The following is a 14,118-nucleotide window of genomic DNA, read 5'->3' as shown; positions in this document are numbered from 1 at the left end:
CCTGTGGGATAGTTTTAGTCTCCTTGTGATTATGTATTTACTGTTTATAAAATCTTCTTGCTACTTATGAGTTAAAAGGTAAAGTATTTTTTTGTTTCAAAAATGTCATTCCTTCAGTGTGGAAACAATTTAAGATTGATGTTAGTTTATATTAAAAATTACTAATGAGGTTATTTCTTATACTACCTTTAAAAAGCTTAAGCTTTAAAAAATTAAAATGTTTTACTGACAGTCTATTATTGATATGTATAATGTTCTTTGCCCAGTTCCTTTTAACTGAGTGCTAAGCTAAACATTATTACCTCTCTGATAAATTTTTAAATGTTTATTTACAGAAGAATTTAATGTTAATAGAAATTTATGTTTATACTTTGACTTCAAACCAATTTATTTACTCACATTGTCTATAATGAAAAAACCCATTTTCTGTTAAATTATCGATCTGTTTACTAAAAAAATTATACATTTTTCTTTGTAGTAAGAAAATCTGTTCTCAAATTTGTATTCTAATTCTCTATTGTAAAAAGACTCTGCCATTGGATTATAATAAGAATAAGAACTTTTTATTGTCTCTTAACGATTATAAATAATTGTAATCGACATTGTAAATTTACAAGATAACTTAATTCTAAAGTAGGCATGTTATATCAGTGGTAATTTAGTAAATTTGAGGTCAGATGTCAAAGAAATAAATGTATAAAACAAGTATATACAGATATACACAGATACATATTAATAGTTAAACTAGGTACTGATGTATACAATATATCTTTACAATTAGAACGCTTGACACAACAGCCACTCATGCAGTGAACTTTTCAATTTATCTTTAGACAGGGTCTTAAAACTTTCAGGTAGTAAATTAAAAAACATCAAGCTAATTTGTGTAGTGATTTTGATTTTTGTATAGTCTGACATGGAGAATATTTAATTCATTTTTAGTTTTGTTAGAGTGAATCTTATCTCTAGTTGTACAGTCATTTAAGTTGTCTAAAGTTTGGCATTTTAAAATGTACATACTAGGAATTGTTAACACGGACAGGTCAACAAAATGTGATTTCCAAGACGTGAGTCTTTTTTTCGCCCCAGGATGGTTCTAATTACACGTTTTTGCAGTATAAGAACTTGTTTGCACTTGAATTGCCCCATAAAATGACTCCATAGTTGATGTGAGAACAAGCATAGTGCAATGTTAATAATTAAAAAGTCCTGATCTTCTGCAACATAAAAATCACTCTGGATAGTTTTTCCTTTTTATATTTTTACAAATAGAGTTTGTGTGATGTTTCCAACTTAGCTTATTGTCAAGAGTTACTCCAAGGGGAGTAACACAATCTGAATTTGTTTGTTCACAAGATTGAACAAATATTAATTTTAAGAGAATTTCCAAAGAATCAATTAGTTGAGGCCCCATTCATTGATACTGATATAGTTTAAAGCTCTTGGGCATTTTTATTTAATTTTAATAAAGTAGTGTTATATGGATTTGAAAGGGAGTGCTTTTGGCAGATCAATTATGTAAACAATGAACTTAAAATGGTTAAGACTGATCCTAGAGGGATGCCATTTGAACCCATAACTGATCTTTTGTTGTTGAATCTCCTATAATATATTTGAGAGGAAGTCAGTAAAAGTATTTAAAATACAAGTTGTTTCAAATCAGGTTATCTTTTAGATTACAATAGCTTACATAAATTCAAATGCAAATTGAAAATGCCTCAATTTAAAATAAAAGTGTCCTGTAAGAATTGCAAATTTATTATTTTTGTCACCCCTTGGTTGAATAATTGTCATAATACTTTCAAACAAGTATTTCAGGGAGTCACAAGTTTCTTTGGGCCTATAAATATATCAACTTAGACAGATTGTTGGCCAGCTGAATATGCTATTTAGTTTCAATATGGCATCCTTCTTACAGAGTTTGTCAACATGTGTGGTCCATTTGAAGTCTTTGTCAATTGTAATACACAGGTACTTAGCTTCATTCAAAGTTTCAAGGTATGGTAGCAATCATACCTCTTCTTTTGTGCATTTCACGACAAGCTACTTAAATTTGGTTTACAACGAGGTTGTTGCTTTGGCAGTACCAAACCGCCACCTCTGTTGCACTGTGACTTGAAAGTTCCAGGGTATTAGGTGTGCTGTCACTGAGAATTAGAGCTGTATCGTCTGCATACATGATGGTCATTGCATATTCATCTAAATAAGTGAGCATGCCATTTGTAAATAAGTTAAAAAGAACAGGGCCCAGCACAGATCCCTGTTGTACACCTACAATTGGAAGAGGTCTGGACCTCATATATCAAACTAATCCTTTTTCTGCATGTAGCAGTTTATCCACCTGTTGCTTGTCTGACAGATAACTCAAACCATCTGGCTGTAATTCCTCTGATACCAACTGCTTCCAATTTTACTAAAAGTTGAGCATGGTCCAGAGAATCAAATGCCTCTGTGAAATGCAATAGAATAGAAATGGTAGTTTTGCCAGCCTCTAGTTGATTGATTATAAACTTCATTACAGTTATAATAGCAGTAGTCGTGGGTTGGCCGTGCTGAATTTTTGTGAGAAAGTCGTTTTCAGACAATTAGTTCATGAAACTTACCAATTTTGATTACAGAACTTAAAATTCCATTCAGAATTTGAAAATTCTGCAGATAATGATGCATCCGGAATCATTTTCAAGTGATAAAGCAAATTTGGACTTTTACCAACCACATTATGAACACTTCACCAATCCTGGAGATAGTACAAGTAAGTTTGAAATAATTTATCATTTGCACACCTAAGCTATCGCCAATAAAGAATAACCCATATTAAGTGAGTAAGATAATGGAAGTACAAGTTCCCAGCTATTAGTAGGAATTCTCCAAGGATCTCCGTTAAGACCAATATTTTTCTAAATGTTATTGAGTTACCTTAATGTAATTTCTCTGCCTTCGTTACATTTCTTTTTACAGATTGCTTTCCTTATAAATCACCACAAAAATATGGATTATCTTTATTTTTTTTCTTACAGCAGCTAATAAAGGATGTTTGATGCAAATGATTTTTTTAAATAAAGCTAATGCCCAAAAGTTTATTTTATACAGTATTCATAAGAGCTAACAGTTTACAAGATAGTAAAAGTGTAGTTACTTTGTTTGTTAGTAATATAATTCTTTTTAGTCTATAATAAAAGAATTTATGATAAGAACGTATAAAATACTAACTACAATCATACAAAATACAAGTAAGGAAACTTAATGATAGGAAACCATGAGTAATTAGAGATAGCTTACTTCTAATGAGTATTGCTAGGTATTCGTTTAGTTTGAGTACAGTGTAATAAAAATCTTAAGGTATATAATGGTGTTTTACTAACAGAGTAATATATTAATACAGCCTGCACATTAAAATCATACATTTTCAGGTTGTCTTCAGCGGCTTTGTTGTTTCAAAATGCGATCACGGTTCTGTCCGAAATGTGGTACATATCACAAGAAGTCTGGAAAATACTGTTTGAGCCTCACAATAGCAGCACTCATGGCTCTTGTGTTCTTTGTTACTCTGACGGTTTCCTTAACCTACCACATCAACGGTGAGATATGTATGTATATTTAACTATTATTAGATTGGTCCTGGTGGATGTCATATACACCTGCATGGTGTTTTCTTAAATAGTAATATAATATGCAAGGTGATGATATAGGTTATATAAGAATTTAAGTAGCAGTCTTCTAGGAGATATATGTACTATACTGGTTTTTGGCAACTCCAGGCCATAGAAGTATCTACAGAGGCCAACGTCAAAGTAGACTTTATTAAGTATGATAAAGTGTAGGCGAAGAGTGTTAAATTGTTTATTAGATTTCATACACAGTCTCGTAAATTTAAAATTCAACTTAGTCAGCAGCATACGGTATTGTGTGTATAAAGGGAGATTCCCTCAAAATGTAACTGTTTATGGCTAAAATTAATTCTGCGCTACTGAAAATCAATAAGGCCACATATTTGTACAAGTTTTTTAAAATAAGATTTCAGTTTTTTTTGTATTATTACTTTTAAGAGTTTTCTAGCTCCAAATATAGTATATGTTTTGGAAAACAAACATTGTAATTCTTATTGTTATCTCTAAAGTAGACCTTAAAAGTTTGTCACTTGGGTCCATGCAATAACAGATTAAAAATTTAGGAAAAGGGTCTAAAATGTATTGAAACTGCTGCTATGCCAAAATACATAGAATTGTACCATTACACAGCAGATGGTTGGTACCATATCAGTTTAACAATCCCCTAATATTTGTAGAACATTATTGCATTAATCTAATAAGGGCTGGCTAAAAAGGTTTCATCCATAAATTAATCTAAGATATCCTGACTCTTTTGGTACGTATGTTGCATTTTCTCAGACTGACTATTTTGGCACTTGTGTTGTATTTTCTCCAACAAACGTGTAATCAATACTTTCCAAATTTTTCATATTTAGAGATAATTTAATAATTTGAATTAATTACTTTAGTGTAATGGTATTAAATTAATATAAACAAACATTTTTAACCCAGCCTTTATAAATGTATGTTTTGATCTTGATTAAAGATAACATAAACATTGTGACTAAAAGTAAATAGCTAAGACATTCAAAACTATACTTAAACAGTGTCTGTTTGGAACGGTGTAGTCTTGAAAGGAGTGTAATATTCAGATCTGCCAACTGGCTGATGTCACTTCCCTCCAGTGACTCCACACCTGCACAAGACCACACACTTGTTTTTTTACACCAAGCTTTTTATCAGTACTGTCAACTATGTATTGTAGGTACTCACCACACTTTTTGTCAGTACTGTCCACTTTATACTACAATTACCACACTTTTTGTCAGTTCTGACCACTATGTATTGTAGGTACTCACCACGCTTTTCATCAATACTGTCCACTATGTACTATAATTACCACACTTTTGTCAGTACTGTCCACTATGTATTGTAGGGACTCACCACACCTTTTGTCAGTACTGTCCACTATGTATTGTAGGGACTCACCACACTTTTTGTCAGTTCTGTCCACTATGTATTGTAGGTACTCACCACACCTTTTGTCAGTACTGTCCACTATGTATTGTAGGTACTCACCACACTTTTTGTCAGTACTGTCCACTATGTATTGTAGGTACTCACCACACTTTTTGTCAGTACTGTCCACTATGTATTGTAGGTACTCACCACACTTTTTGTCAGTTCTGTCAACTATGTATTGTAGGTACTCACCATACTTTTTGTCAGTTCTGTCCACTATGTATTGTAGGTACTCACCACGCTTTTCATCAATGCTGTCCACTATGTACTATAATTACCACACTTTTTGTCAGTCCTGTCCACTATGTACTATAATTACAACACTTTTTGTCAGTACTGTCCACTATGTACTGTAGGTACTCACCACGCTTTTTATCAGTACTGTCCACTATGTACTATAATTACAACACTTTTTGTCAGTACTATCCACCATTTACTATAATTACCATACTTTTTGTCAGTACTGTCCACTATGTATTGTAGGTACTCACCACACTTTTTGTTAGTTCTGTCCACTATGTATTGTAGGTACTCACCACACTTTTTCACAGTTCTGTCCACTATGTATTGTAGGTACTCACCACACCTTTTGTCAGTACTGTCCACTATGTATTGTAGGTACTCACCACACTTTTTGTCAGTACTGTCCACTATGTATTGTAGGTACTCACCACACTTTTTGTCAGTACTGTCCACTATGTATTGTAGGTACTCACCACACTTTTTGTCAGTTCTGTCAACTATGTATTGTAGGTACTCACCATACTTTTTGTCAGTTCTGTCCACTATGTACTATAAGTGTTGTATGATTACAACACTTTTTGTTAGTACTATCCACCATTTACTATAATTACCATACTTTTTGTCAGTACTGTCCACTATGTATTGTAGGTACTCACCACACTTTTTGTCAGTACTGTCCACTATGTATTGTAGGTACTCACCACACTTTTTGTCAGTACTGTCCACTATGTATTGTAGGTACTCACCACACCTTTTGTCAGTACTGTCCACTATGTATTGTAGGTACTCACCACACTTTTTGTCAGTTCTGTCAACTATGTATTGTAGGTACTCACCATACTTTTTGTCAGTTCTGTCCACTATGTATTGTAGGTACTCACCACGCTTTTCATCAATGCTGTCCACTATGTACTATAATTTCAACACTTTTTATCAGTACTGTCTTCTATGTAGGGTACTCACCATGCTCTATATCAGTACTGTTCACTATGTACTGTACTCACAATGCTTTTTATCAGTACTGTCTACTATGTAGTGCACTCATCATGCTCTATATCAGTACAGCATGCTACAAATCACTATAAATAAATAAACAGTTGATTAACAGGCAAGTATAATTCAGTAAGAAAAATATATAATAAACAATTAACATCAAATCTACTCTCTGCTATGTACTGTATTTGCCATACTTTTTATCAGTACTGTCTACTATGTACTGTACTAATTATACTAACTCTTCCTCTTAAATATGCTTGTTAAGTTGCCTGTAGAGATCTATAAATAGTCATAGGGGAATGGGCAGATTACGATAGGCTCCCCCTTTTGTGGAAAAGAATGAAGAGAGTCACTGCTAAACTTTTATTCCATGACAAAAAATTAATTTTTACTGAAATTGTCACTTGAAACATGTTTGAAGGTCCAATTGCATGTAATAAATATATGTTATAATAAAAGTAGCAACACTACAAAGACTATGTGTATATATAGACTTCTCACTTCAGCCAGTAATCACGACTAGTCAAGACATTCAGTAACGCTGTGTATTACAATTTCAACAATAGTAATATTAAAATTTATTGGTAATTTGATAGCAGTATGACGTTGCCTCTGAGACGTATTTATTTTTGTCTTTAAAGACATGTAGAAGTTAGTTGAATATAACTTGTTGTTTCTGTGTTTATTAATATTGTAGGATAAGACTTTTTGAATAAATCTGATTTTTTTCTTTCCAGACTTCAAAAGTGGGTCTGAAGCACTCCAGCATTTCCTTTCTCTAATTAATTTCGGTAAAGAAATAAAAAATCCAGCCAACTACAATACTTCACAATTTTCAGTGTTTATAAACAATACAAATAATACAAGTGTTGACTCAAACTTAGTATTGAGTGACATAGTTGAGGATATGATGAGCTCTGAATATTCAAATTTCCAGAACTTTGAGGATGAATTGACAATCTACCCTGGAGATATCCATAACAGAATAAAGAGAAGTATTAATTCATCAGAATCCAAACATGAACACATAAATAATCTTTCTAATGCAGAGATTGACTGCTCAACAATTTTATCCCAAAATTATGCAAACAAATTCTTACCAAAACAAAATTCTCTAACCCTAACTAATCAAGTACAATTCAATAAAATTTATGATAATTGCCAAAGAAAGCTAGTAAGAAAAGATGTTACAGAAGTAAAAAATAATAAAGTGACTCTCTACAATTTGTCTAAATCTGAGTTAATGCTTGAACCTAACATGAAACAAATCACACATTCAGATCCCACAAGGAAATCACAAGTATCAAAAAGTACACAAAAAATTACCCTTGAAGACTTTGATGATTTGGAAGAAGATAAGTATACAAGGAAACGCAGTCCCGATTATGGGAATATTCCTCAGTATGATTTTTTGCATTACAATCCCAATTATTTGAAGCCAACTGACCATGAAGAGGAAGACCGTTTTTCTTCAAAAACTACAAGTCACATTTTAAGTGAGAGTGAACCTGTCAGGAAAAAGTTGTCGTATCCTCCTACAGGCCCAGACGGTTCAAACTTTGCGGAAAGTGTCAAGACAAGTCAACAACTTACGGTTGCCAATAACCGGATTTGGAAACCTGTTTGTTTCCAAACACATAACACTGGTTCACATGTCCCTCCTGGATTTGTGTGTCTACCAATCCCAGTACTTCAGAGTCTCACTGGCCATAACCCTGCCTTCTATGACTCCAGAGGAGATAAAGGAGTGGATACAAAACCACCCTTACCAACAGTGATCACACCTAATGATGACACTCCTAGTTTGGCGCCCACTGCTGCTGAACGAATATTATCACCTACAAAATCACCAAGCATACACGTTCCAACTGCTATATCTTCACCCAACCCGTATTTTTTCCCAACATTCAACGGTGCACCAATAATGTCACAATTTCCTTACGATTCTCGTCAGCTACCTCCATTTACTCCTGGTTGGCCTCACAGAGACGGACTTTCCAATTTCCACGGCATTCCCCCTCCTGTTCGAACTTATCCCCCGTACTTTGGACAATCACAAATACAAAGTGTTTCCCCCATATTATTTCCTCAACAAAATTCCCCAGCCTTTCCACCCCAACCCCTGTATAACTACCATAACCCTCATAATCCCGTGCTCTGCATGTATGTTCCAACTCAGACCCACCAGTTTCCGGTGGTTCATGGCGTAACTGAAGCAAGAAATATAAAGATTGGAGGTGACTCTGGAAATCTGAACCCACCATCTATTTATCATACCAACAGCTCGGGTGGAGCACAGTTTAAATCAGGTATTAGAAAAACTTTATTATTACAGTAATATCTATACTATTTTAAAATATATTGCAGAAATGCTTTTATAAGAAAAAACTAGTCAATGTTTTACTCATCACAAGTGAAAAATTATTTCTTTATTTGATTGGAAATGTTGTAATTTGAATTTCGTATCAATTCAGTTTTTATGAATACAAATTTTATACACTCCTGGAGGCAAAATGTATGACATTTACTGATAAACAGCAGAATATGTTAAAAGAAAAAGTACAATTAGTGTGTTTAAAAAAAATGTTATTTAGATACAATATGCTGTTATTTCTAAGTTAATTTTTCGGGTGACCCGTTATGTATAATGTTTAATAAGTTAAAAAAAAAAACTATTACTCTTGTATTCAAAAAGTACTTAGGTTTTATGCATATTGTTTTAGAAAGTTACATGAATTACATAAGTACATTGTGAAAGTAATTTAACAATTTAAAAGGAACTGAATATTTCTTGAATATTTATTGTATTAATTTATTGTTATTTTGTGACCAATGATTATTAGGATAGTAGCAATAAGTACATACTACAAAATCATTTTTTGGAAGAAAGAAAACTATATTTTTACTACAGCTAATCTGTAGCTAATCTGTGTTGTCATGTTCACAACAACGTCTTATTTCCTGACTTTTATTTGCCCTCAAATTTTTCAATAATAATTGTAAACCGTAATCGTATATTTACGTTAAACGTCTAAGTATAACGAGAAATGTATGTAGGCTTCGCAGTTTTGCACACAAAAAATGATTTAAGTTTTTTTTTTATCAATGTTTCTCCGTGTACCCCAAGGGGTATTTAAAAAATTAATTTACCTTAAAAATTAAGCAATTGTGCACCTGACAGGGTACACAACAGTCTGAGGTACTTATTAAAGTACAGGGTCATATTTAGCAAATCACCAAGACAGGCAAACAATAAAAATGCAATAAAGAAGTGCATAGCAACATGTACCCCATCAGATGCATGTTGCGCTTTATGAAAGCACGGTGCGTACCCTATCAGGCAGTTGTAAAAGATTGTGTGTACCCATTGGGGTACTTGTTGTCGTAAAAATGTTAACCAGTTTTGCTGTCAAGTGTACCTACATTTTATGATATTTAATTATTGAAATAAATCCACTTATTCTGATTCAGGTGTAATAAGACATCGTTATTTTTGGATTTAATACAAAATATTCTTCACGATCAGCTGTTTTGTGTGTTGAAACCAAGCAACTTGTTTCAGACGAGAACAGTTGCGATGCTGATGAGTTTGCCTGCTTAAAACCTGAAGCTTGTATCCCCTTAAGCTCTTGGTGTGATGGTAAAGTTGACTGTCTGGATGCCAGCGATGAGACACTATGTTCCTGCAAACACAGAGTTGATGAACACCGTCTCTGCGATGGTTTCTTTGACTGTCCTTCAGGAGAAGACGAACTTGGATGCTTTGGTGATTATTTATTGCTATAAAATCATTTCTTCAGAATCGTCTAAATAATTTTTGAAACATTGTATTTTTTGTGTTAAAATTTAAAAAAAATTTAAACATTTTAAAGATGAATAAAATGTTTTGTAAAACATCCACGGATAACTGTGTGCCAAATGTGGTTGAAATTGGCCCTTCAGTTTGGTTATGGTCTTTATTTTTTTATGTGAGGAAAGAGTCTAGGCTCTACACTTAGTCCTAAAACGACCTCTCATTTGGTCAATATTTACTTAAACACACACTTTAGTAAACAATGTTTTTAACCTAAAGTTACATTTTTGGACTATGATATGTTTCGTCTTATGTTTTGTACTGCAGAAAAAGTCTCAATAAAGTTGACATTTTAATGTTAAAATTACTTGAAATTATATAATTGAAATCTAATAATATTTGTAACTCCATTTAAATTTATAGTCATAGTCATACACAAACCACTTTATTCCACAATGTGTACAAGGTACAAAGAATAGCGTCACTACAATAAAACTAAATACTAATATTAATGTAAAAATATAGATTTAAAAAAATGGCAGCATTAGTTCATTTAAATGATAAAACTTATATTTTATCAATTTATCTTCAGTTCTTCTTAAAATGAATTAATTGGTTTTTTGTATTGAAATATTCCTCAAAAGAATATAGAGAGAAATTAGTTAAATAATCCTTTACTTCTTTTTTAAATTTTAACAGATCTGTTTCCATTATAAATTTTGTTGGTAAATTATGTAAATATCTTACACCTATGAAAGAAAATATGTTTTCTTTTTGTAAAATTTCGAGATTGTGTTGATCGATATGTCTATTAAAATGATTATTATATGTATGTTCATTAGTTTTTAGTATAGAATCAAAAAATTGTATTTACATAAATTATTGATTCAAATATGTGTAAACCATATACTGTCAGAATTCCAAGTTAAATGTTTCATGACACTCAAAGATTAGTTTTGTAGGACCAATAGCCTATCTAAATTGCTTATCATCGTTGCTCCATAAATGCTTATTCCGTAAGCTAAATATGAGTGGATCAATGAGAAATATATATAAATTTCAATGTATTTAAATTACTAAGTTTTGCTGTTTGTCGCAATTTTTCATCACCTAGAGACCTTATTCAAAAAGAAATTGTGATCCAAAGCGCATTGTAAATGTAACTCAATCTGTTCTCAGGATGTGAAGCTGATTCATTCAACTGTTTTGATGTGAGTGGAGACAATGGGAAGTCTACTTGTGTTCCTCTGTCCAAGAGATGTGACAACGTTGTGGACTGCCAGAATCAAAGAGACGAAGACGAATGTGCCCTACTTGCCGATTCCATCTCTTCCCACAAGGTGAGCTATATACAGGGTGTTTTAGAACTCTTGTCGGATATTGTAGGGCATCATTCTTATGTTTATTGTAAACTCCTTTATATAATTATAGTTGAGTTTTTAACCCTTTACAAGACGGTAATATCATCCATTGATTTCCCTATAACGCCTAGACATCTAAAAAATATGTATATTTTTCTTTAAGTTCAAAGCTAGTTTTTACTAAAAATAATTTTTTAGATATAATGAAAGTAACACATTCTTGCTAGTCTATACTGAGTGAGTTTGAGTATTCAGCATTTCTATGCCTGACGAAGTGCATCCGTCACACGTGATAACGAAACCCCTGCTTAATTTAATTCACTGTTAAATTTTCTCCCTTATCAACTGATCTGGAATTTTTATTGTTTAGTAAAGGTAATGTTTTGAGCAACTTCACACCTTGTTAACCCTTTGAGTGCCAAGTGTTTATTGAGTGGGTGTACTGAAAAGTGCCAGGTATTTTTCTAGTGGGTGCACCTAAAAGTGCCAGCACTTTTAAAGGCATTTTGCAAGGCTTCAGTAAAAAATTCACAGCTTGATTATTTAATAAGCTATCAACATAATTTTGATTTTAATTTTTCTCTGAAAACTCTGCCTAATTAACATAAAATAACAAAGTTACCATAAAATTAAATTTAGGAATATCAAAAATGGACTTACGTAAAAATATTCCAGAATTTATTTAAATTTTATTTTTCAACCTAATTATCATTACCAAAATATTCATATCCTTTGCTTTGTCCGTATAACTGGAAAGGGTATTAAATTGTCTATAAATCTTAACAAATTTATATCATTATCTTCAATAATGAGTAAGTTATACAACATTTTAAGAAACTAATGTCACATTGTTTCCAATAGCCATGTAAACAAAAAATGGTTATATGTGAGTTCTAGATTGATTTTTGTTAAAGTCAGTTGAACGGAAGTGTACTATAAAATTTATTTTTAAAAGAACATTTCTTCACGAACAATTTAATATGATATTAGTTTTAAAATATAAAGTTTTCGATTTTTAGTGATTTTTTTTCCTGAATGTCCGGTAAAATCGGACGTTGGCACTTTTCGGCCGACTTTTGACATCCACTACAATTGGACGTTAGCATTCAAAAAGTAACTTTTCCCCCAATATATTTGTATTTTATCCCTAGGTCAATATTACTCATAGATTTGGTTAATTGCCATTAAGAGCCTTGGATGGTAGTTCTCAGCCAGCCATGAGGTGATATGAGCTGATTTCTCCTCAGTTCTTAACAAGTTAAGTATCATCAAACATTAGATACCAAAAGTGTTTAAAATGTGGTTTTATCTGTTGACAGACCCATTTTGTGTCATATACGAAGGGTCTACTTCACCGCAACTGGCAAGGACGCTGGTATCCAGCCTGCACTGGCACCGTTGTTACAGAATGGGCCCAGCAGGCTTGTCTCGCAGATGTGGGAATGTTGCTCAGGTCAGTCCTTTGTTGTCTCTAGAGGAAAATCATTCCGTTTTTCTAAGATTTTATCTCAAAAACTTTGTTTGCTGGAAAACAAAGTATATTGATGATTAACAAGTACGAATATTTCTTATTTGTACTGTTTTATAGTGATAAAAATACCAAAATGTACCAAAGTTTTAAAGAATTATTTTGTACTAGAGACATAACTTATTAAACTATTATTACCTGACTATTAAAGTTCTTGGGTTTGGAAAGTTTTTCTTGAATATTGGGTTTGGAAAATATATTTTAATCTTAAATCATACCTATACACAAAAGATAGGGGATAGTTCAGGGAAACAAAAAATGTTGAAATTTTTGTATTACTACATGTAAAATTTCAGGCACTTAACGAAGGAAATTTTGCCGATTTTGTAGTTAGGTCCAAATAAAAATAACTATTGAAGAAAAATGTGAAATGTTTCCAGAAATTGCACATGAGTTATGGGTTCAGAGATTGATGTGTTTTTAATTTATAAGGAAATTATATTTTTTAATTGAATATATTTGTAAAAATTACATGTTAAAAATTGTTTTTCTTAACAAAATTAAGTTTGTTTATAAATAAAAAAACATTCAACTCCCTATAGCTATAAGTAATGTGCACGCTCTGAATCTATTTTATCTTCAACCGTTTTGATTTGGGCCTGTCATTTATTGAAGCTATTTATATAGTAAATTTAATTTTTTCAGCGAACCTTACATAGAGATGATACCAACGGATTATCCTGGACCATTCATAATCCCTAATGGACCAGACAAGTACACTCTGAGCCAAATGTGTCAGGAGGAGAAGGTGGTCACCCACGTCACTTGTTCCCCCGTTGTATGTGGGACGAGACTGTTAAGATCCATAGACAACCCTGCGGTAATCACTCAGAGAGTACGTCTCCACAACTTGAGCATAATGACAAATCAAAGGAAGTCTGATTATTTGCCCGAAAATAATGAACGTCACAATGAAGAAGATATAAACTCTTACCCTGAAAATGATCAAACAGGGCAGAAGGAAGACTCTTATCCTCTGAAGGCTGTTAATGAGATTAATGATGAGGAGGGTGAAGACTACGTGCAGCGGGCAAGCAACTTGGAAGAGTTTCAAACACAATATGAACCTTTAAAGAATGACTATCTAGACCAGGTTTGGCATTAAACCTTCTCTATCCTCATATTTATATTATTAGTTAATAAGGA

At 32.6% G+C, this 14,118-nt stretch overlaps 1 protein-coding gene across 1 annotated transcript in view; it reads left to right on the top strand.

The window, feature by feature from the left end:
• The window catches only part of LOC124363395 (serine protease nudel), a 38,006-nt gene continuing 23,888 nt past the window's right edge, over positions 1 to 14,118 (top strand). Inside the window, exons 1-8 of the mRNA XM_046818646.1 lie at positions 1 to 78; positions 2,619 to 2,752; positions 3,411 to 3,578; positions 7,028 to 8,599; positions 9,853 to 10,056; positions 11,263 to 11,423; positions 12,764 to 12,897; positions 13,618 to 14,065. Coding sequence (XP_046674602.1) covers positions 2,659 to 2,752; positions 3,411 to 3,578; positions 7,028 to 8,599; positions 9,853 to 10,056; positions 11,263 to 11,423; positions 12,764 to 12,897; positions 13,618 to 14,065 — 2,781 coding nt within the window. The 5' untranslated portion in view covers positions 1 to 78; positions 2,619 to 2,658. The remainder of the gene's footprint in view (positions 79 to 2,618; positions 2,753 to 3,410; positions 3,579 to 7,027; positions 8,600 to 9,852; positions 10,057 to 11,262; positions 11,424 to 12,763; positions 12,898 to 13,617; positions 14,066 to 14,118) is intronic.

The sequence above is a fragment of the Homalodisca vitripennis genome, chromosome 5 (assembly GCF_021130785.1).
Source record: "Homalodisca vitripennis isolate AUS2020 chromosome 5, UT_GWSS_2.1, whole genome shotgun sequence".
NCBI classification, from domain to species: domain Eukaryota; kingdom Metazoa; phylum Arthropoda; class Insecta; order Hemiptera; family Cicadellidae; genus Homalodisca; species Homalodisca vitripennis.
This window is presented reverse-complemented; position numbering and strand designations above follow the sequence as displayed.